This window comes from Ornithorhynchus anatinus, chromosome 7 (assembly GCF_004115215.2).
Source record: "Ornithorhynchus anatinus isolate Pmale09 chromosome 7, mOrnAna1.pri.v4, whole genome shotgun sequence".
Classification (NCBI taxonomy): Eukaryota; Metazoa; Chordata; class Mammalia; order Monotremata; family Ornithorhynchidae; genus Ornithorhynchus; species Ornithorhynchus anatinus.
In genome coordinates this window covers 77,749,238-77,777,225 of record NC_041734.1, presented here as the reverse complement: position 1 = coordinate 77,777,225, position 27,988 = coordinate 77,749,238, and the positions used below count along the sequence as shown (strand labels likewise).

General features: G+C 53.0%; 1 protein-coding gene across 6 annotated transcripts; it reads right to left on the bottom strand.

The window, feature by feature from the left end:
* Window positions 1-10: 10 nt before the first annotated feature.
* On the bottom strand, window positions 11-27,768 carry FLACC1 (flagellum associated containing coiled-coil domains 1). Of its 6 annotated transcripts, none has more exons than XM_029068541.2 (15): window positions 27,625-27,766; window positions 24,560-24,797; window positions 23,027-23,101; window positions 21,549-21,606; window positions 21,202-21,368; window positions 13,369-13,462; window positions 12,351-12,412; window positions 10,733-10,830; window positions 9,183-9,235; window positions 8,995-9,094; window positions 8,474-8,577; window positions 6,338-6,400; window positions 3,157-3,246; window positions 2,812-2,921; window positions 11-420 (listed from the first exon to the last, which is right to left on the bottom strand). In XM_029068541.2, the coding sequence occupies exons 2-15, from the start codon at window positions 24,718-24,720 to the stop codon at window positions 306-308; spliced, it is 1,350 nt and encodes a 449-aa protein (XP_028924374.1). In that variant the 5' UTR covers window positions 24,721-24,797; window positions 27,625-27,766; the 3' UTR covers window positions 11-305. The 6 variants fall into 6 exon arrangements, with proteins under 6 accessions (XP_028924374.1, XP_028924375.1, XP_028924377.1 ...); XM_029068542.2 differs by having other exon boundaries at window positions 24,560-24,776; XM_029068544.2 differs by lacking the exon at window positions 8,995-9,094 and having other exon boundaries at window positions 9,183-9,230; window positions 27,625-27,768.
* Between the last annotated feature and the right edge of the window lie 220 nt (window positions 27,769-27,988).

Genomic DNA, 27,988 nt, shown 5'->3' with positions numbered 1-27,988 from the left:
AGCAGGGAGAACAGGGAGAAAAGGGAGAGAAGGGTGAGAGAGAAGGGCAAGGGAGAGAAGGAGAGGGAGAGAAGGGAGAGGGCGAAAACACGTGCAGGACACAAAGGCAGAGCGAAGCCAACAGCGGGATTGGCCTCCGAGCTGTGCATGTGCAGGCAGCGACCCTAGGAGAGCAGGGTGGAAGGGGCCAAGCACGTTTGCGCATGCATGTCCTCTAAGGAAGTCCGGCAGCCAAGTGTCTGTGGTGGGCATGGGGGCTGCGGTGCCATCCTCCCCGTCCCTCCTCACTTCCCGTCCCCACTGGGTCAGGTGGACTTCCGGTACTCGGACCTGCTGGCCAGAATGCCCGGCGGCACCGTGGACGTCCGCCGCTGGATCTTCTCACGGATCTGGTCTTCGCTCTTTGTCAAAATCTTCCGCCTGCGGACAGGGGGCAAAACATTCAGGCCATTTCTCCCCTCCTCATAGACCCTCCGGTTGTTGTCCATCCACCTCCGCATCAGATAAAAACTCCTCACCCTTGGCTTTAAAGCCCTCAATCCCCTTGCCTCCACCTACCTCACCTCACTACTCTCTTACTACACCCCAGCATACTCACTTTGCCTCTCATGTCAACCTTCTCACTGTGCCTCCATCTTGTCTCTCTGGCCGCTGACCTCTTGCCCACGTCCTGTCCCTGGCCTGAAGCTCCCTCCTTCCTCCTATCCCACAGACAGCGACTCTCCTCGGCCTTCAGAGCCTTACTGAAGGTCCATCTCCTCCGAGAGGCCTTCCCTCAGCCCTCCTTTCCTCTTCTCCCCCCGGCTTCTGCGTCACCCTGACTTACTCCCTTTATTCATCCCTCCTCCCAGCCCCACAGCACTCATATAAATATCTGTCATTTATTTATTTGTATTAAATAAACTCTCTAGACTGTAAGCTCGTTGTGGGCAGGGAATGTGTCTGTTTATTGTTATATTGTACTCTCACAAGTGCATAGTCACACAGTAAGCACTTGATAAATTCAAATGAATGCATGAAGCGGTGTCCCGCCCCACAAAGACACCCACTCAAAGACCTTGGGGTCACCCTGGGGTTGGGGTGTTCCCAAGGGGTTGAGGGCAGGCAGCGGGTGAGTCCCAGGTGGGACAGGGACACTACTCCCCTCATCTAATGGTACATCCTGAGAATCCAAACAATAATTAAAATGACACAGGGTATCTTTTCAACTCTACGTGCCAAGCACAGTACTAAGCTCTAGGTATGTGCCTCACTATGAGATCAGACAGTCTCACACGGGGCTCATATCTAAGGGGGAGAGAGAACAGGAGTGGAAAGAGCAGGCCCCTAGGAGTCAGAGGACTTGGGTTCTAATCCCCCCCTCTACCACTGCTGTGTGACCTTGGGCAAGTCACTTCATCTCAGTTCCCTCAGCTGAGAAATGGGGATTAAATACCTATTGTCCCGCCTACTTAGAGTTGGAACACCTTGTGTGACAGGAACTGCGTCTGACCTAATCAATTTGCACCTGCCCCAGCACTTAGAATGGTGGTTGACACATAGTAAACACTTAATACCATAAAAAACATATTTAACATTCATTTTACACTGAAAAAACTGAGGTAGAGAAGGTTAGTTTAAATAATAATAATAATAATAATGTTGGCATTTGTTAAGCACTTCCTATGTGCCGAGCACTGTTCTAAGCGCTGGGGTAGATACAGGGTAATCAGATTGTCCCACGAGAGGCTCACAGTCTTAATCCCCATTTTAGAGATGAGGTAACTGAGGCACCGAGAAGTGAAGTGACTTGCCCACAGTCACACAGCTGACAGTGGCAGAGCTGGGATTTGAATCCATGACCTCTGACTGCCAAACCCGGGCTCTTTCCACTGAGCCACCCTGCTTCTCTATAGAAATAGAGGGAAAACCAACACATAAAACCAACATATAAAATCAGGCAAGTAGTCGAGCCCTGATTAGAACCTAGGTCTCCTGACTCTCCGACCTCTGCTATTTCCACTGGATTACGCTGCTTCAATCAGAAGATTTTGGATTCTGGTCTCCTCTCTACTACTGACCCTGACTCTACCATCAGAACCTCTCTGCCTTTCAGCTAATCGGCATTATTGTTACGATGTTAAGTGCTTAGTACAGTGCTTTGCACACAGTAAGCCCTCAATAAATACTATTGAATGAATGTATATGAAGCACTCTCTACTTAGACTGTGAGCCCGACGTGGGACAGGGACTGTGTCCAACCTGATTAGCTCGTTAACTATCCATTGCTTGAGTACAGCGCTTGGCATAGAGTAAATGCTAACAGATACCACAGTCATTATTATTATCATTATGTGCTAAGCGCTGTCACATCAGACCCAATCCCACCTGGGGCTCAAAAGGCGAGAGAGCAGCTGTTTTATCCCCATTTTACAGATGAGGAAACTGAGGCTCAGAAAACTAAAGTGTCCGACCCGAGATCCCCCAGCAGGCCAGGGGCAGAGCTGGATTTAGAACTGTCCCGACTCCCTGGTCCAGACTCTACCCACCAAACCACACTGTCTCACCAGACCACACAGCCTCACCAGACCAAGCAGCTTCACCAGACAACTAACACCTAACTCACGGAGTGGGGAAGAAACGTTTCACCGCTCAGGGCCTCTCCAGACCATGCGACCTCACCAGACAACTAAATCCTAACACGGAGAGGGGAAGAAATGTTTCACCTCTCCTTGCCGCATTCCTCTCCCGTCCCCCTTCTCAAAAGCCCTCATCCCGTAAATTGGGGGCTGAGGAGACTCAGCCCGGGCTCCCACGGACCCAACCACGCACTTGAGGATCGTGTTCTCCTCCAACAGGTACTTGAGCTGGATCCTGTACTTCTCTTCCATCTCTGTCAGGGCACGGCTGAGGGTTTTCTCCATGTTGGTCAAGGTGTTTTTCTGAAAGGCCGGCGGTGGGGGCTGGTGGGATTCTGATCGGCTCCACCCCAGGAGGGCAGTCAGCCAGCAGCGGCTTCTCTAACCCGTACCCCTCCTCTCCCCTCTACGTCCTCCTCACCCCACCTTGCCCACACTCCCCATGCCTCCACCTCCTCGGTACCCCTGCCACGCCAGCAGCCCCCTGCCTCACTCCACATCCTCCCGCGTCCCCCTCCAACCTCTCCCACACTCCCACCTCTTTCTGGAGCTCGAGCTGCGTCTGGTACAGGGTGGCATTCAGTGACTCCAGTGCTGATGCTTGCTCCAGGATCTCTTCCTCTGCCACCTTTTCCAGGAGGAAGTCAGACAAGGAGGGGCTTTCCCACCCACCTACCCACCCCTCTACTTACATACCGATCTCCCAGAGCAGACCCAGAGACCCAGAGAGCCAATCTGGGTAGGTCTGAGCAGTCTCCTCAGGAATGCCCTGGATGCCTCCTCCTCCGCTACGGCTCTGAGGCCTTTGTTCCGCTTGTTTCATTGGTTTTTACCTGGCTACATTAAATCCTCAGCACAGTGGATATTCGCAGATTAGACTATGCCCTTCATTTTTACTGTACTCATCGAAGCACCTGCATGGTGCTCAGCCCAAAGAAGGTGCTCAATCAATACTTTTGGAAGAACCAACGGCTGTCTGTCTGAACTGAAAACTGAATCCATCGCCGATCTTAAAGTCCACTTTCACTCTCAGAGTTTATTTGTACATTTTTCCCCTCCTTCCAAAACTTTATAATCATATACGAGTCAAATGACTTCCCTGACATTATCTGACAATTACTCTCCCGCCTTCAAATATTAATAATAATAATGATAACACTGATTATGGTATTTAAGTGCTTACTATGTGCCAGGCACTGTACTAAGCAAATAGTCCCATGTGGGACTCACAGTTTCAATCCCCATTTACAGATGAAGTCACTGAGGCCCAGAAAAGTAAAGTGACTTACCCAAGGTCAGACAAGTGGCAGAGCTGGGATTAGAACTCATGACTTTCTGATTCCTAGACCTTTGCTCTATCCACTACATCTTGCTGCCTCTTCGAAGCCTTACTGAAGGTTCATCTCCTCCTAAGAAGCTCTCCCTGCCTACGTTCTCATTTCCTCTTCTCCCATTCCCTTCTGCGTCACCCTGACTTGCTCCCTTTATTCACCCCCCTCCCAGCCCTACACCACTTATGTACATATTTGTAATTTATTTATATTAATGTCTGTCTCCCCCTCTAGACTGTAAGCTCGTTGTGGGCAGAGAATGGAGAAACAGCATGGCATAGTGGATACAGCACAGGCCTGGGAGTCAGAAGGACCTGGATTCTAATCCTGTGTCCGCCACTTGACTGCTGTGTGACCTTTGGCAAGTCACTTAACTTCTCCAGGCCTCAGTTATCTCATCTGTAAAACGCAGATTAAGAGTGTGAGCCCCATGTGGGACAGGGACTGTGTCCAAACTTGATTAGCTTGTATCTACCCCAGTGCTCAGAACAGTGTTTGGCACACAGTGAGTGCTTAACAAGCCCCATAATTATAATTATTATTGTGTCTGTTTATTGTTATACTGTACTCTCCCAAGCACTTAGATCAGTGCTCTGCACACAGTAAGCACTCAATAAATATGACTGATTGAATGACTTCCCCGTTAAGAGTAGAAATCTCTGTGGGCAGGGGAGGTGTCTTGGACTTCTGATGTACTACTCCACACGCTCAGTACAGTGCATAACACTCAGGAGACCGTCGCTCAGTAAATGCCACTACAAGTTTAGGTCTGTTTGACTGGAGCTAATGTCCACTGCTGTGGCTCCAATTACCGTGGCAACAGCCACGTGGGCTGGAGGGGAAGTGGACTGTCTGACCGTCACCCTGAACGCTGGGCCTGCAGGGTCTGGGGCTCGGCCAGCCACGGATCCCCTCCTCGGTCTACTCCCACCCCCGACCGTCCCTCTCCTTTGCTAGAGGAGGGAGCTGGCCCTGAGGAGCCCCCATATCTTCTCCCTCCACCCCACTCCCTTTGGCTGGGGTAAGCACAGGTCCAGCCAACACCTTGTTTTCTGGGGGTTTTCAGGGCCTGGAGAATCTAGTGCCCTGAACATCTGAAAATGCCCAACCAAAATGGCGCATCTGGTCATCTTAATAATTGTAGTACTTGTTAGGCGCTTATTATGAGTCAGGCACTGTACGAAGCCCTGGGGTGGATACAAGTAAATTGGATTGGCCAGAGTCCCAGTCCCATGTGAGAGAAGCAGCGTGGCTCAGTGGAAAGAGCCCGGGCTTGGGAGTCAGAGGACGTGGGTTCTAATCCCGGCTCCGCCACTTGGCAGCTATGTGACTTTGGACAAGTCACTTCACTTCTCTGTGCCTCAGTTCCCTCATCTGTAAAAGGGGGATTCAGACTGTGAGCCTCACGTGGGACAACCTGATCACCTTGTATCCTCCAGCGCTTAGAACAGTGCTTTGCACATAGTAAGCGCTTAACAAATACCACAATTTATTTATTTTATGTGGGGCTTACAATCTCCATCTCCATTTTACAGATGAGGTAACTGAGGCACAGAGAAGCGAGATGACTTTCCCAAAGGCCACACAACTAGCAAGCGGTGGAGCCGGGATTAAAGCTCATAATAATAATAATAAAAATGTTGGTATTTGTTATGCACTTACTATATGCAGAGCACTGTTCTAAGCACTGGGTTAGATATAGGGGAATCAGGTTGTCCCACGTGAGGTTTACAGTCTAAATCCCCATTTTACAGATGAGGTAACTGAGGCACAGAGAAGTTAAGTGACTTGCCCACAGTCACACAGCTGACAAGTGGCGGAGCCAGGATTCAAACCCATGACCTCTGACTCCCAAGCCTTGTGACTCCCAAGCCCATGCTCTATCCCTCTTACCATGCTGCTTCCTTCTTAACGGGGAGTCCCGAGGATGGGAGGGCAGGAAAGTGGTGACCGGGAGGGGCCGAGAGTGAGTGTCTCTCCAGAGCCCAGATGTGAGTGACTGTGAGATGGGGGAGACGGGAGGCGCTCAGAAAACCCGGGGAAAGGGGCTATGCAGTGAGGAGGAGAGGCCCGGAAACTCCCAATTAGTGCTGGGGAGAAGAGGACTAAAGAGGACTGTGGAATTAAGGGAGGGTGGGGAGCTCCAGATGCCAGGAGGGCTGAAAGAACCACAAGCTCTAGGTGTCAACACAGGCCGAGGGTCCCGGGTAGGAAGGGCCCCAGGAGGGAAGGGGCCCCAGGAGAGGAAGCCTGGACCTTAGCTCTCCCTCCCAGCCCTCAACCCGCCCCTGCAGGGAGTTACTGCTCCCTTCTGAGGAGAAACCGGGGAGATCCTTTCCCGATGGGGCTGGCCTCTCCCCCACCTCCCAGCCACAGGGACTAGCTCACCTCCTTGGCTCTCTGCATCTCCTCTAGTTTGGCGTGTTCCTCTTGGAGCTGTTGTTTGAGATTCTGAGGGAAGGCGTTTGGGCAGAAGTAAGGCCAACGGACATGCCGACCCCTCAAGGCTGCCCCCCATCCCGGGCTATTTCCCTCAGGGCGTTTCTTGTGGTCACCAGTCCCCCTCACCCCGTCCCGCTCTGATTCCCCCTAAGCCCCCGCCTTTCACTGTCACCAGTGTTGGTGGTGGTAGTGTCCTCCGGACTGTAAAATTTTAATGGGCAGGGAACGAGTGTGCTAATTCTGTTGTATCGTCCTCTCCCAAGCGCTCAGTACAGTGCTCTGCACACAGAAAGTGCTCAATAAGTACGATGGATTGACTGTCAGGGTCCGGCCCTGCCCGGCTCTTCCCGCGAAGGGGATCTGGGCTCTCTAGCAGGGGGAAGTGTGAACTTGGACCTGGGGAGAAAGTGCAGCTGCCTGACTTCCACCCCCCAGAGCCGCCCCAAAGCCGAACAAAACCCCAAAGCTAGAACCCAAAGTGCCTCGGGGCTCGGGAGGAGGGGGGAGATCAGCGTGGCCAAGTGGAAAGGGCACTGGCCTGGGAGTCAGAGGATTTGGGTTCTAATCCTGCCTCTACCACTTGTCTCCCCCTTCTACTTCACCTGGCTGATTTCCTATGTTTTGATTTCCTAAGTGTTCAGGACGTCACCCCCCTCCTCAAAAATCACCAGTGGTTGCCTATCCACTCCTGTAGCAAACAAAAACTCCTCACTAATGGCTTTTAAGCAGTCCATCCCCTTGCCCCCTCCTACCTCACCTGGCTTCTCTCCTTCTACAACCCAGCCCACGCACTTCACTCCTCTGGTGCCGCTAACCTACTCACTAGGCTTCCATCTCGCCTGTCTCACCATCGACCCCTGGCCCACGTCCTGCCTCTAGCCCGGAAGGCTCTCCCTCTTCAAATCCACCAGACAATCACTCTCCTCCGCCTCAAAGTTTTTCTGAAGTCACATCTCTTCCAAGAGGCCTTCCCAGAGTAAACCCCACTTTTCCTCCTCTCCCACTCCCTTTTGCGTCATCTTGACTTGCTCCCTTTGCTCTCCCACCCCCCCGCACCCCACAGCACTTATGTATAAATCTGTAATTTAATTTATTTATATTGATGTCTGTTCATTTGTACTGATGCCTGCCTCCCCTTCTCTAGAGTGTGAGCTCACCGTGGGCAGGGATTGTCTCTATTGCTGTATTGTACTGTCCCAAGCACTTATTACCGTGCTCTGACACAGTAAGGGATTAATAAATATGATTGAATGAATGAATACTTTGTGGGCAAAGAAGCAGCAGAGTCTAGTTGATAGAGCCCAGGCCTGGGAGTAGGAAGGATGTGGATTCTAATCCCTCCCCTGCCCCTTGTCTGCTGTGAGACCTTGGGCAAATTACTTATCTTCTCTGTGCCTTAGCTGTAAAATGGGGATTAAGACTGTGACCCCCATATGGGACATGGACTGTGTCCGAATAGCTTGTGTCTATCCCCAAAGCATAGTGCAGAGTTTGGCGCATAGTAAGCATTGTACAAATGCCACAAAAAAAGTCTAATAATAAAAATATTTGTTTAGTGCTTACTATGTGCCAGGCACTGAAATAAGCGCTGGGGTGGATACAAGCAAATTGAGTTGAACACGCTCCCTGGCCCACGTGGGGCTCACAGACTCAACCCCCATTTCCAGATGAGGTAACTGAGGGCCAGAGAATAACAGTAATAAAAATGGTATTTGTTTAGCACTTACTATGTGTGAAGCACTGTTCTAAGCGCTGGGGGATATACAAGGTGATCAGGTTGTCCCAGGTGGGGCTCGCAGTATCAATCCCCATTTTACAGATGAGGTAACTGAGGTCCAGAGAAGTGAATTGATCTGCCCAAAGTCACAGAGCTGACAAGTGGCGGAGCCGGGTTTTTGAATCCATGACCTCTGACTCCCAGGCCTGTGCTCTTTCCGCTGAGCCACGCTGCTTCTCATCTACCAGCTCTACTATACTGTGCCCAGGGCAGTGACTGGCCCCCAGTAAGCGTTCAATAAGTAGCACCGGTTGATTGGTTGACAACTGCAGCTGACAAAGTCCTCGGGCCTGTAGTTACTTTACCTCTTTCTCTTGAAGGTAGGTGTCACAGGTCTGCTGGCTGGCAACCTGGATCTTCTTCTTCTCCTCTTCTACATCCATCTTAAATTTCTTCATCAGTTTGAGTTCTATGCCGAGAGAAAGATGCGTAGGTGAGTGAGTGTGCCTGTGCGCACACGTATGTGTACCGAGGGAGAGAGCGAGCGAGCGAGAGAAACAATCACGCGAGAGACTCGGAAGCGGTGTGAAGCCGACAGCGTCTTTCTTCAACGACCAGCCAGAGTCGACGAACGAAGTTGAGGCTTCTTTGGAGAACAAGACCTGAACTCAAGCAAGTCCTCAAAGTCCGCTGAAGGCAGGTTGGACCGCTCAACTCGTAGGCTCTAGGACCGGAACATCCCACCACCGCAGCCCGCTCTCTCTGTCCCCCTCCCCGGCTCAGCCCTTCCTCTCTGGTGAAGAAAAACCCCATTTTCCAAGGAGTTTTCTGCAGGCCTCGGTCTCCGGCGGGAGAGGGGGGTACTCCCTCCCCACCCCCGACTCACTCTGCTGCAACAGCGCCTGCTCTCGCTCCATCTTCTCACTCCTCTCCCACTCCGCCTTCCGCCTCATCCACTTCTCCTCCATCTCCTCGGCAATGCTGTCCTGGGACCGGGTGGACGGGAGATGGGTGGGGGCTGGGGGTGCGGGAAGGAACGGAGTGGGGATCCGCTCCCGGTCCAGAAGGCCTTACCTGGTACATTCGGAACATGTTCTTCAGGTACTTGTATTCCTTCATCATCTTCTCTGGACAAAAGGCAGGATGAAACGGAACCGTTACCGTGAAACCCATCATTCATTCACTCCTATTTATCGAGCGCTTACCTGTACTGAATGCTTGGAATGTACAATTTGGCAACAGATAGAGACAATCCCTGCCCAACAATGGGCTCACAGTCTAAAAGGGGAAGACAGACAGCAAAACAAAACTTTTCAGAGCCAAAGCCTCCCTCGGGGATCCGGATTTAAATCCTGCTCACAAGACTACGGGAGGGGGCAGGGAGGGGTTAGATTTCTCTCCCCCTTCCCCTTCCCTCATCTACCCCTCCAGCCTATGATAATAATTACGGTCCTTATTAAGCGCTTACTGCTTGCCAAGCTTTGTTCTAAGCGCTGGGGTAGATACAAGATAATCAGGTTGTCCCACGTGGGGCTCACAGTCTGAAATCCCCATTTTACGCTGAGATAACTGAGGCACAGAGAAGTTAAATGACTTGCCCAAGGTCACACAGAAGCCAAGTGGTGGAGCTGAGAATAGAGCCCACGACTAGAGCTTGGCAGGGTGAACCCCGTTCTTTTTTGGGGGGAGGACTGCAGCTGGGTTCAGAGGGGAGGGGAAAGAGTGTTCCAGCCAAACAATGTGGGAGGAGGTCTGAAGGCCCGTATTTATTCTTTACCGTATTTATTCAGCTCTTTGTGCTGGGGGACATATAAGACCATCAGAGGGCACTGGATGTCTGTCCTCCACGGGGCTTGCAGGCCAAGAGGAAGGTGAATCGGTATCCTAGCCCCATTATACGGATGAAGAAATGGAGGCCCAGAAAGAGTAAGTGACCTGCCCTAGGCCACCCAGCAGGCCAGTGGCTAGAACCTCCCAGCCCTCCTTTCCTCTTCTCCCACTCCCTTCTGCGTCACCCTGGCTTGCTCTCTTTGTTCATCCCCTCTCTCAGTCTCACACCACTTATGTCCATAATTGTCATTTATTTATTTCTATTAATGTCTGTCTCCCCACCCCTAGACTGCAAGCTCGTTGTGGGCAAGGAATGTGTCTGCTTATTATTATTTTGCACTCTCCCAAGCACTTAGTACAGTGCTCTGTACACAGTAAGCGCTCCGTGGCTCAGTGGAAAGAGCCTGGGCTTCGGAGTCAGAGGTCATGGGTCTGACTCCCGGCTCTGCCACTTGTCAGCTGTGTGACTGTGGGCGAATCACTTCACTTCTCTGTGCCTCAGTTACCTCATCTGTAAAATGGGGATTAACCGTGAGCCTCACGTGGGACAACCTGATGACCCTGTATCTACCCCAGTGCTCAGAACAGTGCTCTGCACATAGTAAGCGCTTAACAAATACCAACATTATTATTATTATTAATAAATGCAAATGAATGAATGAACGAGTCCAGGGCTCTTCCGGGTTGCAGGCTGAGGAGGGCCGGGGATGTGACCGGGTGGCTCCAGGAGTTTACCCCACCCCCTGCCCCTTGCGCCCTGCCCCCAGGCTGGGCAGTCCCCAGGGTGGCCATACCCAGCCTCTCCTGGGCAGACATTTTCTCGTCCCTCAGCATGCTTTGGTGCTTCTCTTCCAGGGAGCGGAGTTCTGTGCTGTGCACCTCGCTGAGTTCCCTGAGGGTCACACCGACAGGGGGGTCATCAAGCCGACAGGGTGATAGTCAGCCTGACGGCGGGGGGGGGGGGGGCGGGTTGTCATCCTGACAGGGGAGTCGTCGGCCCAACAGAGAAGTTATCAGTCACAGGGGGAGTTGCCCATCCACTGCTGTATTAAACAAAAACTCTTCACCCTTGGCTCTAAAAGCCGTCCCTCACCTTCCCCGCTCCTACCTCACCTCGAGTCTCTCCTACTACAACCCAGCCCGCACACTTCGTTCCTCTAGTGCTTACCTTCTCACTGGGCCCCCATCTCGACTATCTCACCACCGACCCCCTCAACCACGCCCTGCCTCTGGCCCGGAACGCCCTCCCTCCTCAAATCCCACAGACGATGACTCTCCCTGGCTTCAAAGCCTTACTGTAGGCCCGTCTCCTCCAAGCGGCCTTCCCCGACTAAACCCCACTTTTCCTCATCTCCCGCTCCCTTCTGAATTGACCTGACCTGCTCCCTTTGCTCTTCCCCCACCCTACGAGCCCCACAGCACTTATATGCATATCTGTCATTTTGTTTATTTGTACTGACGTCTGTCTCCCCAGCTCCAGACTCTGAGCTCGTTTTGGGCGGGGAATATCACTATTGTTATACTGTACTTTCCCAGCTCTTAGTATACTTCTTTGCACACAGTAAGCACTCAATAAATATGAATGAATGAACGGATGAGTTGTCAGCACGATGGGAGCCATCAACCTGACAGGGGAGTTGTCATCCCAGTAGGACCCGTCAACCCAACAGGGGAGTCGTCAGTCTGGTCATTCAATCGTATTTATCGAGTGCAGAGTACCGTACTGAGCGCTAGGGAGAGTGCAATAGAGTAAAACAGACACATTCCCTGTTCACGACGAGCTTCCAGTCTAGAAGGGGAGACGGACATTAGTAGAAATAAATAAATTAGAGATAGGGACAGAGATCTGCAGCAGCCTCTCCCCTTGTGGGGAGCCTGGGTTCCTCTTCTCCCCCAGCCCTCAGGCCCACCCCCCGCTCTCGTTAGGAGGAGCCCACCGTCCGGAAGGGGATGTGTCCGGCAGCAACCCCCACATCTCAGGCCTGGGACCCAGGCTCCTCTCGGAGCGGGTCTCCCCACCGGATTCATTCACTCGGGGCCTCTTCCCTTCCCCTTCACCAGGAGCTTATTGGGACCCTCCCCGGGTCCCGGGGCTGCCCTAAGACCATCCCGTTCCGCTGGGCCTGGGTCAACGAGGGGCCTCCACCCAGCTCTAAACTGAGCCCCGCCACCACCCGCCACCCTCTGTCCAAGTCGCCATTCCCCCGGGCCTCACTTGCGGTGGGCGGAGGGGCAGCCAAGCAGCACCTCAGCCACCCGCACTCAAGACGCCAACATGGGCACCCAGACACCCTCACACGCACACACAGGTACACACTCACAGACACCCTCCCGGCCACCTTCACACGCACATACACACTCACACGCACACACGCCCGCCCAGCCAGGCCGCAGCCAAGCCGGGTGTGGTACCTGAGGTTCTCTTCATAGTCCCTCTCCATGTCCCTGCACCTCAGCTCCATTTCGTCCCGGATCTGGGAAAGACGGGTGCGCTGTCACCCGTGAGCCGGGAGCCCACCCGGCTCCTCCCACCATTCATTCATTCAATAGTATTTATTGAGCGCTTACTATGTGCAGAGCACTGTACTAAGCACCAGCCCGGACCATTAACAGGCCTCTGTCCCTCAGGACTCGCCGGTCAATCCAACCCCTTTATCGAGCGCCGAGTGAGTGCTAAGCCCTGTAGGGAAGACTGGTGGAAAGAACTAGGTCCTATTTATTTTGGTTGTTGTTTGTTTTAAAATGGTATCTGTTAAGCGCTGTGTGCCAGGAACTGTACTAAATGCTGGCATAGACATGAGCTAATTAGGTTGGACACAGTCCCTGTCCCACATGGGGATCCCAATCAATCCCCATTTTACAGATGAGGTAACTGAGGCCCAGAGAAGCGAAGTGACTTGCTCAAAGTCACACAGCAGACAAGCGGCAGAGCCGGGATTAGAACCCAGGGCCTTCTGACTCCCAGGTCCGAGGTCTATTCATTAGGACACACACTTGAAACCCGGGCTCTGATCGGGTTCTGCGACTTGCCTGCTGTGTGACCTTGGGCAAGTCACTTAACTTGGAAAAGAGGGCTTAATCGGGGAAGGCCTTCTGGAGGAGTTTTGACCTTAATAATGATCGGAAGGTGGAGAGAGTGGTGGTCTAGTGTATATCTGGGAGTCAGAAGGTCACGGGTTCTAATCCTGGCTCCGTCACTTGTCTGCTCTGTGACCTTGGGCGAGTCACTCACTTCTCTGGGCATCAGTTACCTCATCTGAGAGACTGTGAGTCCCATGTGGGACAAGGATTACGTCCAGCTTGATTTGCTTGTATCTACCCCACCGCTTAGTGCAGTGCCTGGCCCATAGTAAGCGCTTAAGAAATACCATTATTATTATTGTTATTATTATTAATGATTATTACATAGAGGGGGAAGGAGTTCACTCACCTGCTTCTGAGCACTCTGGTGATCTCTGTTCATTTGTTCAATCATCACGGTGAGCTCGGAGACCTGCTGCTGCAGGTCTGGAACTAGGTTGGCCCTATGATAACAATAATAATAATAATAATGATAATAATAATTGCGGTCTCTGTTAAGTGCTCACTATGTGTCAAGCACTGTTTTAAGCGCTGGGGTAGATACAAGCTAATCAGGTTTGGACACGGCCAAATGGGGCTCAAACCTTTAGTCCCCTTTTGACAGATGAGGTGACTAGAGCCAAGAGAAGTGAAGTGACTTGCCCAAGGTGATGCAGTAGACATGTGGTGGAGCTGGGATTAGAACCCAGGTCCTCTGACTCCCAGGTCTGGACTCTGATCAGTGGGCCACGCTGCTTCTCACCTGTAAAATGGGGATCAGGTACCTGCCTTCCTTCCCTCTGAGGTTGATAACCCTGTGTGGGACAGGGACTGTGTCCAATCTAAATATCCCCTAGTGACCTAATTGATAGAGCCCGGAGCTGGGAGTCAGAAGGATCTGGGTTCTAATCCCGGCTCTGCCACGTGTCTGTTGGATGACTTTGGGCAAGTCACTTAACTTTTCTGTGCCTTAGTTACCTCATCTGTAAAATGGGGATGAAGGCCGTGAGCCTCATACGGAACGGGGTCAGTTCTATCAATTTGCTTGTATCTACCCCAGTGCTCAGTACAGTGCCTGGCACGTAGTAAGTGCTTAACAAATTATTATTAAGTGCCATCGAGTCGTTTCCGATTCATAGCGACTCCGTGGATATAGTTTCTCCAGAACGTTCTGTCCTCTGCCATAATCCACAACCTTTCTAACGCTTCTTCCGTTATCTTTGTTAGGGTCTCTAAGCAGCGTGGCTCAGTGGGAAGAGCCTGGGCTTCAGAGGTCATGAGTTCGACTCCCGGCTCTGCCACTTGTCAGCTGGGTGACTGTGGGCAAGTCACTTAACTTCTCTGGGCCTCAGTTACCTCATCTGTCAAACGGGGATGAACTGTGAGCCTCAGGTGGGACAACCTGATTACCCTGTATCTATCCCAGCGCTTAGAAAAGTGCTCTGCACATAGTAAGCGCTTAACAAATACCAACATTATTAGCTAGTGCTCAAGCGCTTAGTACAGTGCTCTGCACATAGTAAGCACTCAATAAATACTATTGAATGAGCGAATCTAGCTGCCGGTCTGCCTCTTCCACGTTTTCCCTGGACTTTTCCTAGCGTTAGAGTCGGTCCTCCCGATTATGTGTCCAAAATAGGCTAATCTAAGTCGAGTCATTTGGCCTTCCGAAGACCAGTTTGCTTTAATTTGCTCTAAAATCCATTTGTTTATTTTCAGTCAGTTCATGGTATTCTCAAAAGCCTTCTCCAGCACCACTTGTCCAAAGAATCGATGTTCTTTCTATCCTGTATTCTATCAAATAATATCAAAACAAATAATATTATTATAATTAGCCCATCTTGGAGCACAGAGTCAATGCCAAAAATCACTCTTAAAGTGGGGAAATTACAGGACCAAGAGTGAAGGAAGAGACGAGTGGAAAAGTATTAAATCCTCCTCCCTCCAACTGAAACTGTGAGCCCTCTGTGGGACCAAATGAACTTGCCCTCATTTCCCCATCTCCATCTCCCTTCTGCGTCACCTCGGCGTGGCCTAGTGGCAAGAGCCCGGGCTTGGGAGTCAGAGGACGTGGGTTCTAATCCCGGCTCCGCCTCTTGTCTGCTGTGTGACCTTGGGCAGGTCACTTCACTTCTCTGTGCCTCAGTGACCTTATCTGGAAAATAGGGATGAAGACTGTGAGCCTACTTGGGACAAACTGATCACCTTGTATCTACCCCAGCGCTTAGAACAGTGCTTGGCACATAATAAGCGCTTAATAAAAACTATATTATTAATCGATCAATCAGTGGTATTTATTGAACACTTACTGTGTGCAGAGCACTGCGCTAAGCGCTTGGGAGAGCCCAACATAACAGAATTGGTAGACATGTTCTCTGTCCACAAGTTTGCAGACAATGCAGCTGGATCTGTACCTTTAAATGCTTGATATTCACTCCACTGTCAGCCCCACTGCACGTACATACATATTTGAAATTGATTTTCGTTTGTCTCCCCGCTAGACCATGAGCTTGTTGTGGATGGGGAACGTGTCTCCCGACCCGTTATATTGGACTCTCCCAAGCTCTCAGTACTGTGCTCTGCACAGAGGAAGTGCTCAATAAATACTACTGATCGATTGATTGAATGCACCCCCGCTCATCCACCTTGGACTCCATAAATCCTCTGTCAGGAAAGGGAAGGAGCAGCCTTGATAATCCCAAATCCACAGTTTGCGGCCTCTGGATAATTGAGAATGGTGTATGCTAGCTGAGGGAGGTGGGGTCCTCAAGGGAAGCTGCAGGGAAGCAGCATGGCATCATGATGATGATGGTATTGATTAAACACTTAACTATGTGCCAAGCACTGTTCTAAGTGCTGGAAGAATAGGGCCCTGGCCTGGGAATCAGAAGGTCATGAGTTCTAATTCCAGATCTGCCACTTGTCTGCTGTGTGGCCTTGGGCAAGTTATTTCATTTCTCTGGGCCTCAGTAATCCCATTTGTAAAATGGGGATTGAGACTGTGAGCCCCACATGGGACAGGGACTGTGTCCACTCTGATTTGCTTATATCCACCCCAGCGCTTGGAACTGTGACTGGCACATAGTAAGCACCTAAAAATGCCACAGTTATTATTATGATTGTCTTCCCTGGACAGGAGGGAGGGAACCAGCAAGAGGAACTCCCTGACCTTTCATTCAATAGTATTTATTGAGCGCTTACTATGTGCAGAGCACTGTACTAAGCGCTTGGGATGAACAAGTCGGCAACAGATAGAGACAGTCCCTGCCGTTTGACGGGCTTACAGTCTAATCGGGGGAGACGGACAGACAAGAACAATGGCACTAAACAGCGTCAAGGGGAAGAACATCTCGTAAAAACGATGGCAACTAAATAGAATCAAGGCGATGTACAATTCATTAACAAAATAAATAGGGTAACGAAAATATATACAGTTGAGCGGACGGGTACAGTGCTGTGGGGATGGGAAGGGAGAGGTGGAGGAGCGGAGGGAAAAGGGGAAAATGAGGCTTTAGCTGCGGAGAGGTAAAGGGGGGATGGCAGAGGGAGTAGAGGGGGAAGAGGAGCTCAGTCTGGGAAGGCCTCTTGGAGGAGGTGATTTTTAAGTAAGGTTTTGAAGAGGGAAAGAGAATCAGTTTGGCGGAGGTGAGGAGGGAGGGCGTTCCGGGACCGCGGGAGGACGTGACCCAGGGGTCGACGGCGGGATAGGCGAGACCGAGGGACGGCGAGGAGGTGGGCGGCAGAGGAGCGGAGCGTGCGGGGTGGGCGGGAGAAAGAGAGAAGGGAGGAGAGGTAGGAAGGGGCGAGGTGATGGAGAGCCTTGAAGCCTAGAGTGAGGAGTTTTTGTTTGGAGCGGAGGTCGATAGGCAACCACTGGAGTTGTTTAAGAAGGGGAGTGACATGCCCAGATCGTTTCTGCGGGAAGATGAGCCGGGCGGCGGAGTGAAGAATAGACCGGAGCGGGGCGAGAGAGGAGGAAGGGAGGTCAGAGAGAAGGCTGACACAGTAGTCTAGCCGGGATATAACGAGAGCCCGTAATAGTAAGGTAGCCGTTTGGGTGGAGAGGAAAGGGCGGATCTTGGCGATATTGTAGAGGTGAAACCGGCAGGTCTCGGTAACGGATAGGATGTGTGGGGTGAACGAGAGGGACGAGTCAAGGATGACACCGAGATTGCGGGCCTGCGGGACGGGAAGGATGGTCGTGCCATCCACGGTGATGGAGAAGTCTGGGAGCGGACCGGGCTTGGGAGGGAAGATGAGGAGCTCAGTCTCGCTCATGTTGAGTTTTAGGTGGCGGGCCGACATCCAGGTGGAGACGTCCCGGAGGCAGGAGGAGATGCGAGCCTGAAGGGAGGGGGAGAGGACAGGGGCGGAGATGTAGATCTGCGTGTCATCTGCGTAGAGATGGTAGTCAAAGCCGTGAGAGCGGATGAGTTCACCGAGGGAGTGAGTGTAAATGGAGAACAGAAGAGGGCCAAGAACTGACCCTTGAGGAACTCCAACAGTTAAAGGATGGGAGGGGGAGGAGGCTCCAGCGTAGGAGACCGAGAATGATCGGCCAGAGAGGTAAGAGGAGAACCAGGAGAGGACGGAGTCCGTGAAGCCAAGGTGAGATAAGGTATGGAGGAGGAGGGGATGGTCGACAGTGTCAAAGGCAGCAGAGAGGTCAAGGAGGATCAGAATGGAGTAGGAGCCATCGGATTTGGCAAGAAGGAGGTCACGGGTGACCTTAGAGAGAGCAGTCTCGGTAGAGCGGAGGGGACGGAAGCCAGATCGGAGGGGGTCTAGGAGAGAATGGGAGTTAAGGAATTCTAGGCATCGATTGTAGACGACTCGTTCTAAGATTTTGGAAAGGAAGGGTAGTAGGGAGATAGGACGATAACTGGAGGGGGAAGTGGGGTCAAGAGCGGGTTTTTTTAGGATGGGGGAGACGTGGGCGTGTTTGAAGGCAGAGGGGAAGGAGCCCTTGGAGATTGAGTGGTTAAAAATAGAAGTTAAGGAAGGGAGGAGGGCAGGGGCGATGGTTTTAAGAAGGTGAGAGGGAATGGGGTCCGAGGCGCAGGTGGAGGGGGTGGCACTTGCGAGGAGGGAGGAGATCTCCTCTGAGGATACTGCAGGGAAGGATGGGAAAGTAGGGGAGGGGGTTGTTGGGGGGGAGGGGAGAGGCGGAGGGGTGACTTTGGGGAGCTCAGACCTGATCGTGTTGATTTTCGTGAGGAAATAGGTGGCCAGATCATTAGGGGTGAGAGATGGGGGAGGGGGAGGAACAGGGGGCCTAAGGAGAGAGTTAAAGGTCCGGAACAATCGGCGGGGGTGACGGGCATGGGTGTCGATGAGGGAGGAGAAGAAGCTTTGCCTGGCGGAGGAGAGGGCAGAGTTAAGGCAGGAAAGGATAAATTTGAAGTGTGTGAGGTCGGCTCGGTGCTTGGACTTTCGCCAGCGGCGCTCAGCAGCTCGAGCATAGGAGCGTAGGAGGCGGACGGAGGAGGTGATCCGGGGCTGTGGGTTAGTGGCGCGAGAGCGGCGGAGGGAAAGGGGGGCGAGAGAGTCGAGATGAGTAGAGAGGGTGGAGTTGAGAGCGGAGACCTGATCGTCGAGAGTGGGAAGAGAGGACAGGGCGGCAAGGTGAGGCGAGATGCTATTGGAAAGACGGATGGGATCGAGAGAGCGGAGGTCTCTGTGGGGCAGTAGCGAAGATTTGCAGGGGGAGGGAGTGTGAGAGATGAGGCAGGTGAGAAGGTTATGGTCCGAGAGAGGGATTTCAGAGTTGGTGAGTGAGGAGATAGTGCAGCGGTAGGAGATGACAAGATCGAGGGTGTGACCGAGTCGGTGAGTGGGCGCGGTATGGTGGAGGAGGAGGTCGGCAGAGTCGAGGAGGGATAGCAGGCGGGCGGCAGAGGAGTCGTCGGGTACATCCGTATGGATGTTGAAGTCTCCGAGGATCAGAGTGGGCAGAGAGAAGGAGAGGAGGAAGGTGAGAAAGGGGTCAAGGTGGTTGAAGAAGTCGGAGGTGGGACCGGGAGGGCGGTAGATGACGGCGACAAGTAACTGGAGTGGGTGGTAGAGGCGAACGATATGGGCTTCGAAGGAGGGGAAAGGAGAGGGAGGGGGGAGGAGGGATAGTGCGGAAGCGGCATCGGGGGCGAGAGGAGGAAGCCGACGCCTCCTCCCTTACCGGTGAGTCTGGGGGGAGTGGGAGAAGGAGAGGCCTCCGCCGGAGAGAGCGGCGGCGGAGACCGTGTCTTCGGGAGAGAGCCACGTTTCCGAAAGGGCGAGGAGGAGGAGAGAGCGGGAGAGGAAAAGGTCATGGATGAAAGGTAGCTTGCCTGTAACAGAGCGGGGGTTCCAGAGGCCACACTTGAAAGTAGCTGTGGGTGCAAGGGGAGGAGTAGGGGAGGGGCGGGGGGAGGGGAGGGTTTGGATGGGAAGGAGGTGGCGGGGCCCTGGACGAGGAGAGGGGGATGAGGGGTGGCGGTGGGACAAGAGGACTGGGATGGGGCGTGGGTGGGGAAGAGAGAAGGGGGGAGGGGGTTAGGTGGGGGGAAGAGTAGGGGGAGGGGAAGAGGGGGTAGCGCTGGTAAAGTGGGTTCTAGGGGCGGGAGAGAGGAGGGGGGGGAGGAGACAGAGGAGAGAGCGGGAAAGAGCTGAGCGAGAGAGGGGAAGGGGAAGGGAAGGGGAAGGGGAGGATAGGAAGGGGCGGGAGGGGGGAGGGGGGAGGAGGGACATGGCGAGGCCAGAGAGGTGGGTGGCAGCACTGACAACAATAAACAGTAATAAACGAAATCGGTAATATGGCAACATGATACAATATGATACAATACAGTGGTGCTAATATAGCAACATGATACAGTATGATACAATATCGTCGTGTTAATAAAGGGGTGATGACCAGGGTCGGGGGTAGACTCGATTAAGGGGCGACCTGATCAAATTCAAAATCTGACGACAATAAACAATAAAAAGCGAGATCGCAAATATAGCAACATGCTACAGTAAGGCACACTACAATAGTGTTAATAAGCAGGCGATGACCAGGGTCGGGGGACGAGCCGACCCTACCCGATCAGACTCAAAGTCAAGCGGCCAGCGGCCGAGAGTGTCCCAGAGCTCATGACCAAATAACCCTGTGGCGGCGGGGGGGCCCTGAGGTTGTCCGGGGTGGGTGGCGGCCGTAGGCGGCGGCTAAGGCAAGGTAACATGGTGAGAACAAGGACGTCGTCACCCGGGGCGGGCGACCTCTGACCTTTCTCCCCAACTTGTGGCCAGGGCTTGCCGGGTGGCGTAGGGTGAGGCTGAGGCCATAAATCAAGCAATCTATGGTATTTATTGTGCGCTTACTGCGTGCCGAGCACCGTACTAAGCACTTGGGAGAATCCAACACTCCAAAAGAGTTGGCAGACACGTTCCCTGCCCACAAGAAGCTTGCAGCCGAGAGGGGGACGATGATGTGTGTTATGCATTCCAAGAACTTAGAGTAGGGTAGATCCCTCTCCTTTCAACCAGGCCCACAGCATCATCATCCTCCTCACCGGGGCCACGGAGAAGCAGCATGATGGAGTGGATAGAGCAGAGGCCTGGGAGTCAGAAGGTCATGGTTCTAATCCCAGCTCTGCCATTTGTCTGCCGTATGACTGCAGCGTGGCTTACTGGCAAGAGCAAGGGTTTGGGAGTCAGAGGTCGTGGGTTCTAATCCCGGTTCTGTCACTTATCAGCTGTGTGACTTTGGGCAACTGAGTCTGTGCCTCAGTTACCTCATCTGTAAAATGGGGATTAAGACTGTGAGCTCCATGTGGGACAATCTAATAGTGAGAAAGGTTGGCATTAGAGGAGTAAAGTATGGGGGCTGATAGTAGGAAATCAGCGAGGTAAGCTAAGCGGCGACAAGGTGACCGAGTGCCCTAAAGGCGATGGCGAGGAGTTTCTATTTGACATGGAGGTGGATGGGGAACCACTGGAGGTTCTTGAGGAGTAGAGAGATCCGGCATCAAAGAGAATGATTGGGAGGCTACTGTGTACTGAGCACTTGGAAAGTACACCAGAAGCAAAGACCCTCCTCGCCCAGCCTCTAGGGATTTAGAGTGTCAGGGTTGAGGCTGGGGCTTGGATCTGGCCCCATCGTGGGTGCCCCAGAGCTTGCCCCAAGCTGGGAAATGCCAGGGGAGGGACAGGGGCGGGGGTTGAGAGACCCACTCCAGGGCGTCACCTGGGAATCCAGGCAGAGAGGGCGGGGATAGCGAAGGGGGTTGGGCTTGGAGTGGCCTCGGCTTCTTCCCGCTTCTTGGTCCCCACGAACATCTCCTCGCCCAGGGTGACAGAGATCTGCTCAGCGGTCCGAAAGAAGGTGTACCCAGGGGAGATTTCTTTCTGCTCCTGGCACCGTAAGCAAGGGAGAGATCCTGACGGTCATCCCCCAGCGCCCCGCTCCCGGGAAATCCACTCCCCAGAACCACCCAACGGGGGGTTTCCAGGACTGGAAACACCCCTCCCCCACCTCCATGGTTTTGTGCCCCTCAATTCCACCCCTCCGCCCCCCTTCCTCTCCCCACTCACGTGGATGGGCTCCTTGCTCCGTGGTTTGGATCCATGTGTTTTGGAGGGGTCTTTCTTTCTGCAAGAGAAAAATTCTCAGCGCTGCAGACACAAGCCCGGTCCCAGAACGCCTCCCTTTTGAAAGATCTCTCCCTCTTTCCATCCCTCCCTTCCTCCTTCCCTCTCTCTGTTTCTCCCACCCTCCTTTTTTTCCTCCCTCTGTCCCTCCATCCCTTCCTCCTCATGCCAGGAAGCAGGAGAGCACCACGCCGGCCCAGGAAGCGCCTCAGGGGGCCGGCTTGGTGGGGAAAGCCGAGGAGTCTGGAAGCCCCCAGCCCCCTGAGGCTGGGAAGATAGCAGGGTCCCCCGGGTCGCTTTGTGGGGACACAGTCCCCCTAAGAGAAAAGGCTTCTCCTTCTAGGGAACTCCAATTCACTAGGCCACCCCAGAGACCTCATTCTCCACCCTAAGCCCCTGTGGAGGCCTCCTTATCACCATGACAGCTCTTTGCTCGCCCGCTGTCTAGTGTGGCCCAGTGGATAGATCATGGGACTGGGAGAAAGAAGAATCTGGGTTCTAATCCCGGCTCTGCCACTTGTCTGCTGCGAGACCTTGGACAAGTCACTTCGCTTCTCTGGGCCTCAGTTCCCTCATCTGTAAAATGGGAATTCACTACCTAAGACAGAAGAGTGAGGCTTAGAGGATAGAGCCCGGGCCTGGGAGTCAGAGGACCTGGGTTCTAACCCCGGCTCCGCCACCCGTCTGCTGTGTGACCTTGGGAAGTCACTTCACTTCTCTGTGCCTGTTACCTCATCTGCAAAATGGGGATTGATTGGGAGCCCCACGTGGGTCATGGACTGAGTCCAACCTGATTTCCTGGTATCTCTCATTCATTCAATAGTATTTATTGAGCGCTTACTATGTGCAGAGCACTGTACTAAGCGCTAGGAATGTAGAGAAGCAGCGTGGCTCAGTGGAAAGAGCACGGGCTTTGGAGTCAGAGGTCATGGGTTCAAATCCCGGCTCGGCCATTTGTCAGCTGTGTGACTTTGGGCAAGTCACTTAACTTCTCGGTGCCTCAGTGACCTCATCTGTAAAATGGGGATTAAGACTGTGAGCCTCTCGTGGGACAACCTGATTCCCTTGTGTCTACCCCAGCGCTTAGAACAGTGCTCGGCACATAGTAAGCGCTTAACAAATACCAACATTATTATTATTATTATTACAAATCGGTAATAGATAGAGACAGTCCCCGCCCTTTGACGGGCGCACAGTCTAATCGGGGGAGACGGACAGACAAGAACAATGGCAATAAATAGAATCAAGAATCTTCCGGCACTTAGAACAATGCCTGGCACAGAGTAGGTGTTTAACAAACACCATTAAAAAAAACAAGAAACAAAGGGTTGGTGGAGCCGTCTGAGAGTACCCAGGTCCCAGACCCGTCCTCCCGCATGCCTTTCCCAGCTCTGGAGGGGCAGGAGCAGGGAAGCACTTACTTGGAGGCAGTGGGAAGTTTGCTCTTTGGCAGGAATTGCTTTTGTTCTGTCAGTGCCGCCGTAATCGGAAACAGCCTGAGGGAGAAACAGACAGAGCTTGGCAGCCTGCCACCCAGACCAATCTGACCCACGGAGACAGAGAGACAGAGATAGAATATGCTCGCGCCAGGGGCTGGCCAAGGGTGAGGCCAGACTAGTGCTGTAACTGGTTACCCTCAGTCCTTCATTAGGGTCGGCCCAGGGAGCATCTAAACCAGCACGGTAACTGGGATTCCTTCAATCCTTCGCTCAGCCTGGCCTTGGGGGTGGTGAGGGAGGCGGGGGGTGGTCCACACCAGGGCTGTAACTGTGTGGGACACCCTCAGTCCTCTTTAGCAGGGCTGGCCCCGGAGACGTGTCTACCCCAGTGCTGTAGGTGGGCTACTCATAATCGTCCTTCACTCAGGCTACCCTCAGGGGAGAGAGGATGTCTACACCAGTGCTATAATGAGACATCCTTAGGCCTTCACTCAGGCTGGCCTGGGAGGCGGGGGGGCATGTCTAGACTGTAGTCTCTCTAGACTTTGAGCTCATTACGGGCAGGAATGTGCCTGTGTTGTTATACTATACTCTTCCAAGTGCTTAGTACAGTGCTTAACATACAGTAAGCGCTCAATAAATAAAAAAAATAAATTGTGGTATTTGTTAAGCGCTTACTATGTGCCAAGCACTGTTCTAAGCGCCGGGGGATACAAGGTGATCAGGTTGTCCCATGTGGGGCTCACAGTTTTAACCCCCATTTTACAGATGAGGTAACTGAGGCACAGAGAAGTTAAGTGACTTGCCCACAGTCACCCAGCTGGCAAGTGGCGGAGCCGGGAGTAGAATCCACGACCTCTGACTCTCAAGCCCGGGCTCTTTCCACTGAGCCACGCTGCTTCTCTAAATACGATTGAATGAATGAATGAATGTCTACACCGGACCGTAACTGGGATACCCTCAGTTCTTCACTCGGGCTAGCCCAGGGTATTCCCCCAGCACCCCCAGACTGTAAACTCGTTGTGGGCAGGGAATGTGTCTGTTTACTGTTGTATTGTACTCTCCCAAGCGCTTAGTATGGTGTTCTGCACACCGTAAGCGCTCAATAAGTACGACTGAGTTGAATTGAAGTCTACACCGGCGCGGTAGCCAAACGTCTGAGACCTCACAGCAGGCCTTCGTCGGAGGCCCGGGTGGAGCGAGGTCAGGAGTTCAGCCCGGACAGCCGTGGAGGCCCCGAAGCCCGGACCCCCCTCTCCACCTCCCACTTGTGGGGCCTGGGACCTCAGTACCCCACCGAGGAGCTGCCACCTGAAATTCCCAGCCAACCTCTCTCCCGCCAGACTTCGTGGTGCCAACCTAGGACCAGCAGCTGCCAAATTTGCTTCGCACCTCCCGGTTGCAGAGGAGTGTACCGAGCGCTTGGGAGCACGTGACGAAAGGAAGAGCCGAGGGAGGCCCAACGGGAGCGGGGGCGGGTGGGGAGGCAGGGAGTGACCCCGCGCCCGTCCTCACCTGGGTTTCTGGCCGGGGGTCTTGTGCAGAGCTTGAGTCGTCTTAAGGAGCTTCCGTGAGCCTACCTCCCATGGCTGCCAGCAGGGAGTGTAGAGGAGGGACGACCGGGACATGGCCGCGGACCCCTCCCCGATTTTAGCGGCAGAGGCTCCGGAGGCCATGGCTGCGGGGAGGAGGCAGGGCCGGAGCCGTCAGCTGGAGAAAGGGGGCACGGGCTCTGTGGAGGGTGAGAGAGGGGCTGGCAAAGAGCGAGGGGTGTAGAGGGGTCAGGAGGGAAGGGGGCCAAGCATGAAGCGGAGGAGGGAGGGGGAGAGAGCGGGAGAAGCGCCGGAGGAAGCCTCCCTGCTGCAATGACACAACCGGCCCCATTCCTGTCCCCGTCCTCCCAAGCTCTTAGTACAGTGCTCTGCACACAGTAAAGCGCTCGATACATTCGACTGAATCGAATTGAATTCGGCGTGAGCGGGGGGTGGGGGGCGCAGAGTCACAGGGATGGGGGGGAAGGGGCGTGAAGAGGCAGACCCGTCCCCTCACCTAAGCCAGAAGGGGATGTTAAGCCCGGCATTAGGGCTGGGAGCAAGGGAGAAGGGATGAAGGTGGAGAGGGGGCCTGGATTCAGAGGGGGAGGAAGCTTCGGCTGGTGACGGTCAGTGGGAATGTCCCGCCTCAGAGAGTAGGAAATCCTTTCCCCAGTTCAGGTCAAGCACTGCACTGAGAACGGGGTAGTTTTACAAGATAACCATACAGGATCCAGGCCTGGTCTCGTCTCGATTCAAAATCTAAGCCGGGAGAGGTACTCTATCCCCATTTTACGGAAGAGGAAACCGAGGCCCAGAGAGATCAAGTGATTAGCTCCAGGTCAGCCAGCAGACCGGTGGGACTGGTGGAATTAGAACCTGGGGCTTCTGACTCCCAGCCCAGTGCTCTATCCATTAGGCAACACCGCCTCTCATGCTACCGCTCTACTCATTTTATTCATTTTCCCCATGTCCCCCACCTGTTGGCTGCATGGGTGGGGAAGGGGTCATATCCCCTTTTTGGAGGGTAAAAGGAAGGGACGGGCCCAGAGAGAGCTCTAATAACGATAATGGTAATAATAATAATGATATATTTGTGGTACTAAGTGCCGGATTACTATGTGGTAATACGAAAATATTCAATCTACCAGGCGATTCAACTTTCATATTGCTAAAATCCACCCTTTCCTCTCCATCGAAATGCTACCACATTAATCCAAACGCTTATCCTACCCCACCTAGAGCAAGCATCAGCCTCCTTGCTGACCTCCCCGCCTCCTGTCTCTCCCCACGTCAGTCCATACTTCATTCATTCAATAGTATTTATTGAGTGCTTACTACGTGCGGAGCACTGTACTAAGCGCTTGGAATGTCCAATTCGGCAACAGATAGAGACAATCCCTGCCCAATGACGACCTCACAGTCTAGAGAAGGGGTCGGCGTGAAGAAGGGGAGGGAGATCTGCCCAGAGGATGTCCTCTTTTCCCCCCCATCCCCCGGCAGTGGGGACTGGCCCCGGGCCCAGAGCGGCCCACTGTCAAGCCGGCCCCGGGGACGGCGGACCCCGGCGATCGGGGCGGGTGAGCCTCACTGCCCAGACTCACTCGGCAGCTCAGAACATTTTTCCAGGAAAACATTCAGGTCATGTTTCCCCACAGAAGAACCTCCAATGGTTGCCCATCTATCCATCGGCTTCAAAGCAGTCAACCATCTCGCCTCCTCCTATCTCACCTTGCTGCTTTCCAACTCCGACCCAGCCTGCACACTTAGCTCCTCTATTGCCAACCTACTCCTTTTACTTCCATCTCCTCTATTTCACCGCCGACCTCTGACCCACGTCCTGCCTCCGTCTGGAACGCCCTCCCTCTTCATGTCCGACGGACGATGACTCTCCTCCGAGAGGCCTTCCCTGACCAAGCCCTCCTTTCCTTTTCTCCCGCTCCCTTTATTCGCCCGCCTCCCCCACCCCAAGCCCCACAGCACTTATGTACAGACCTGTAATTTATTTATATTAATGTCTGTCTCCCCCTCTAGACTGTAAACTCACTGTGACCAGGGAATGTGTCTGTTATTGTTTTGTATTCTTCCAAGCTTAGTACATTGTCCCGCACACAGTAAAATCTTAATAAAAGCGTGGCGCAGTGGAAAGAGCACGGGCTTTGGAGTCAGGGCTCGTGAGTTCGAATCCCACCTCTGCCACTTGTCGGCTGTGTGACTGTGGGCGAGTCACTTAATTTCTCTGTGCCTCAGTTCCCTCATCTGTAAAATGGGGATTAAGACTGTGAGCCCCACGTGGGACAACCTGATTCCCCTGTGTCTCCCCCAGCGCTTAGAACAGTGCTCTGCACATAGTAAGCGCTTAACAAATACCAACATTATTAATTGATTGTACTGCCAAACAGTATTCTATGTTCTACGTGGGGCTCCCAGCAAAGTAGAACAGATATTGAGTCCCCATTTTACAGACGAGGCAACTGAGGCACAGAGAAGCTAAGTGACAATAATAATAATGGTAGTTGTTAAGTACTCACTGTGTGTCAAGCACTGTTCTAAGTGTTGGGATAGATGCAGCCCAATCAGATTGGACACAGTCCAGGTCCCACATGGGGCTCACAGGCTTAATCCCCATTTTACAGATGAGGTGACTGAAGCACAGAGAAGTAAAGTGATTTGCCCAAGGTCAAACAGCCGGTAAGTGTACTAAGTGTACCCTGCACACAGTAAGCGCTCAACGAATACTATTGAATGAAAGTAGCAGAGCTGGGATTAGAATCCAGGTCTCCTGACTTCCAGCCTTGGACTCTTTCCAAGCGGCCTTGATGGAATATCCATGGGTTAATCGAGAGCCTCCTGGGGTTATCGGCTCTGCGACTTTCTACCCACAGCATTAGAGGAAGGACCTGACTCTAAAACTCAATCTTTTTTCTAAAAACAACTTTTCAAAATAACTCTCCCGGACAGGACCCTCACCGGACAACGGACCCGTCCCCATGAAATCAACACGAAAAGACCCCAAAGAGCCTAGCTTTGAAAGCAGACAGCCACAACCTTTCTTCTTCAGTTCCTGATGTTGGGAGCTGGGAAAACTTCTCTGGGATCCAGGCCTTGGATGGTCTGTTGGTTTCCTTGGAAACCAAAGGGCTCCATCTCATTGGCTACACACGGTCCTACCTCAGAGGGCACTTCTGGAAATAGGGGAGGGGGGAGGGTTTGGAAGAACAAAGTGGGTAACCTTGACAACACGGGACCACTGAGTGAATGGTAGAGATATTGTTGAAAGCGAGACAAGGACCTTCAAGACTCTGACCTCATCACTTGGCTCAGTTTCTAGCGGAGACAAGCAGCACAACTTGTTAAATATATAAATAGGCCAAAGAAGAGAGGGGATACAAATGATAAAAGTTAAACTAAG

Excerpts from the sequence above, each read along its gene's own strand:
- FLACC1 (XM_029068541.2), bottom strand. The coding sequence starts at position 24,720 with ATGGCCTCCGGAGCCTCTGCCGCTAAAATCGGGGAGGGGTCCGCGGCC. Across the intron at positions 10,831-12,350 it reads GACTATGAAGAGAACCTCAG|GGAACTCAGCGAGGTGCACA; the intron begins GTACCACACCCG and ends TGTGACCCTCAG. Across the intron at positions 6,401-8,473 it reads CCTACCTTCAAGAGAAAGAG|AATCTCAAACAACAGCTCCA; the intron begins GTAAAGTAACTA and ends GCCTTCCCTCAG.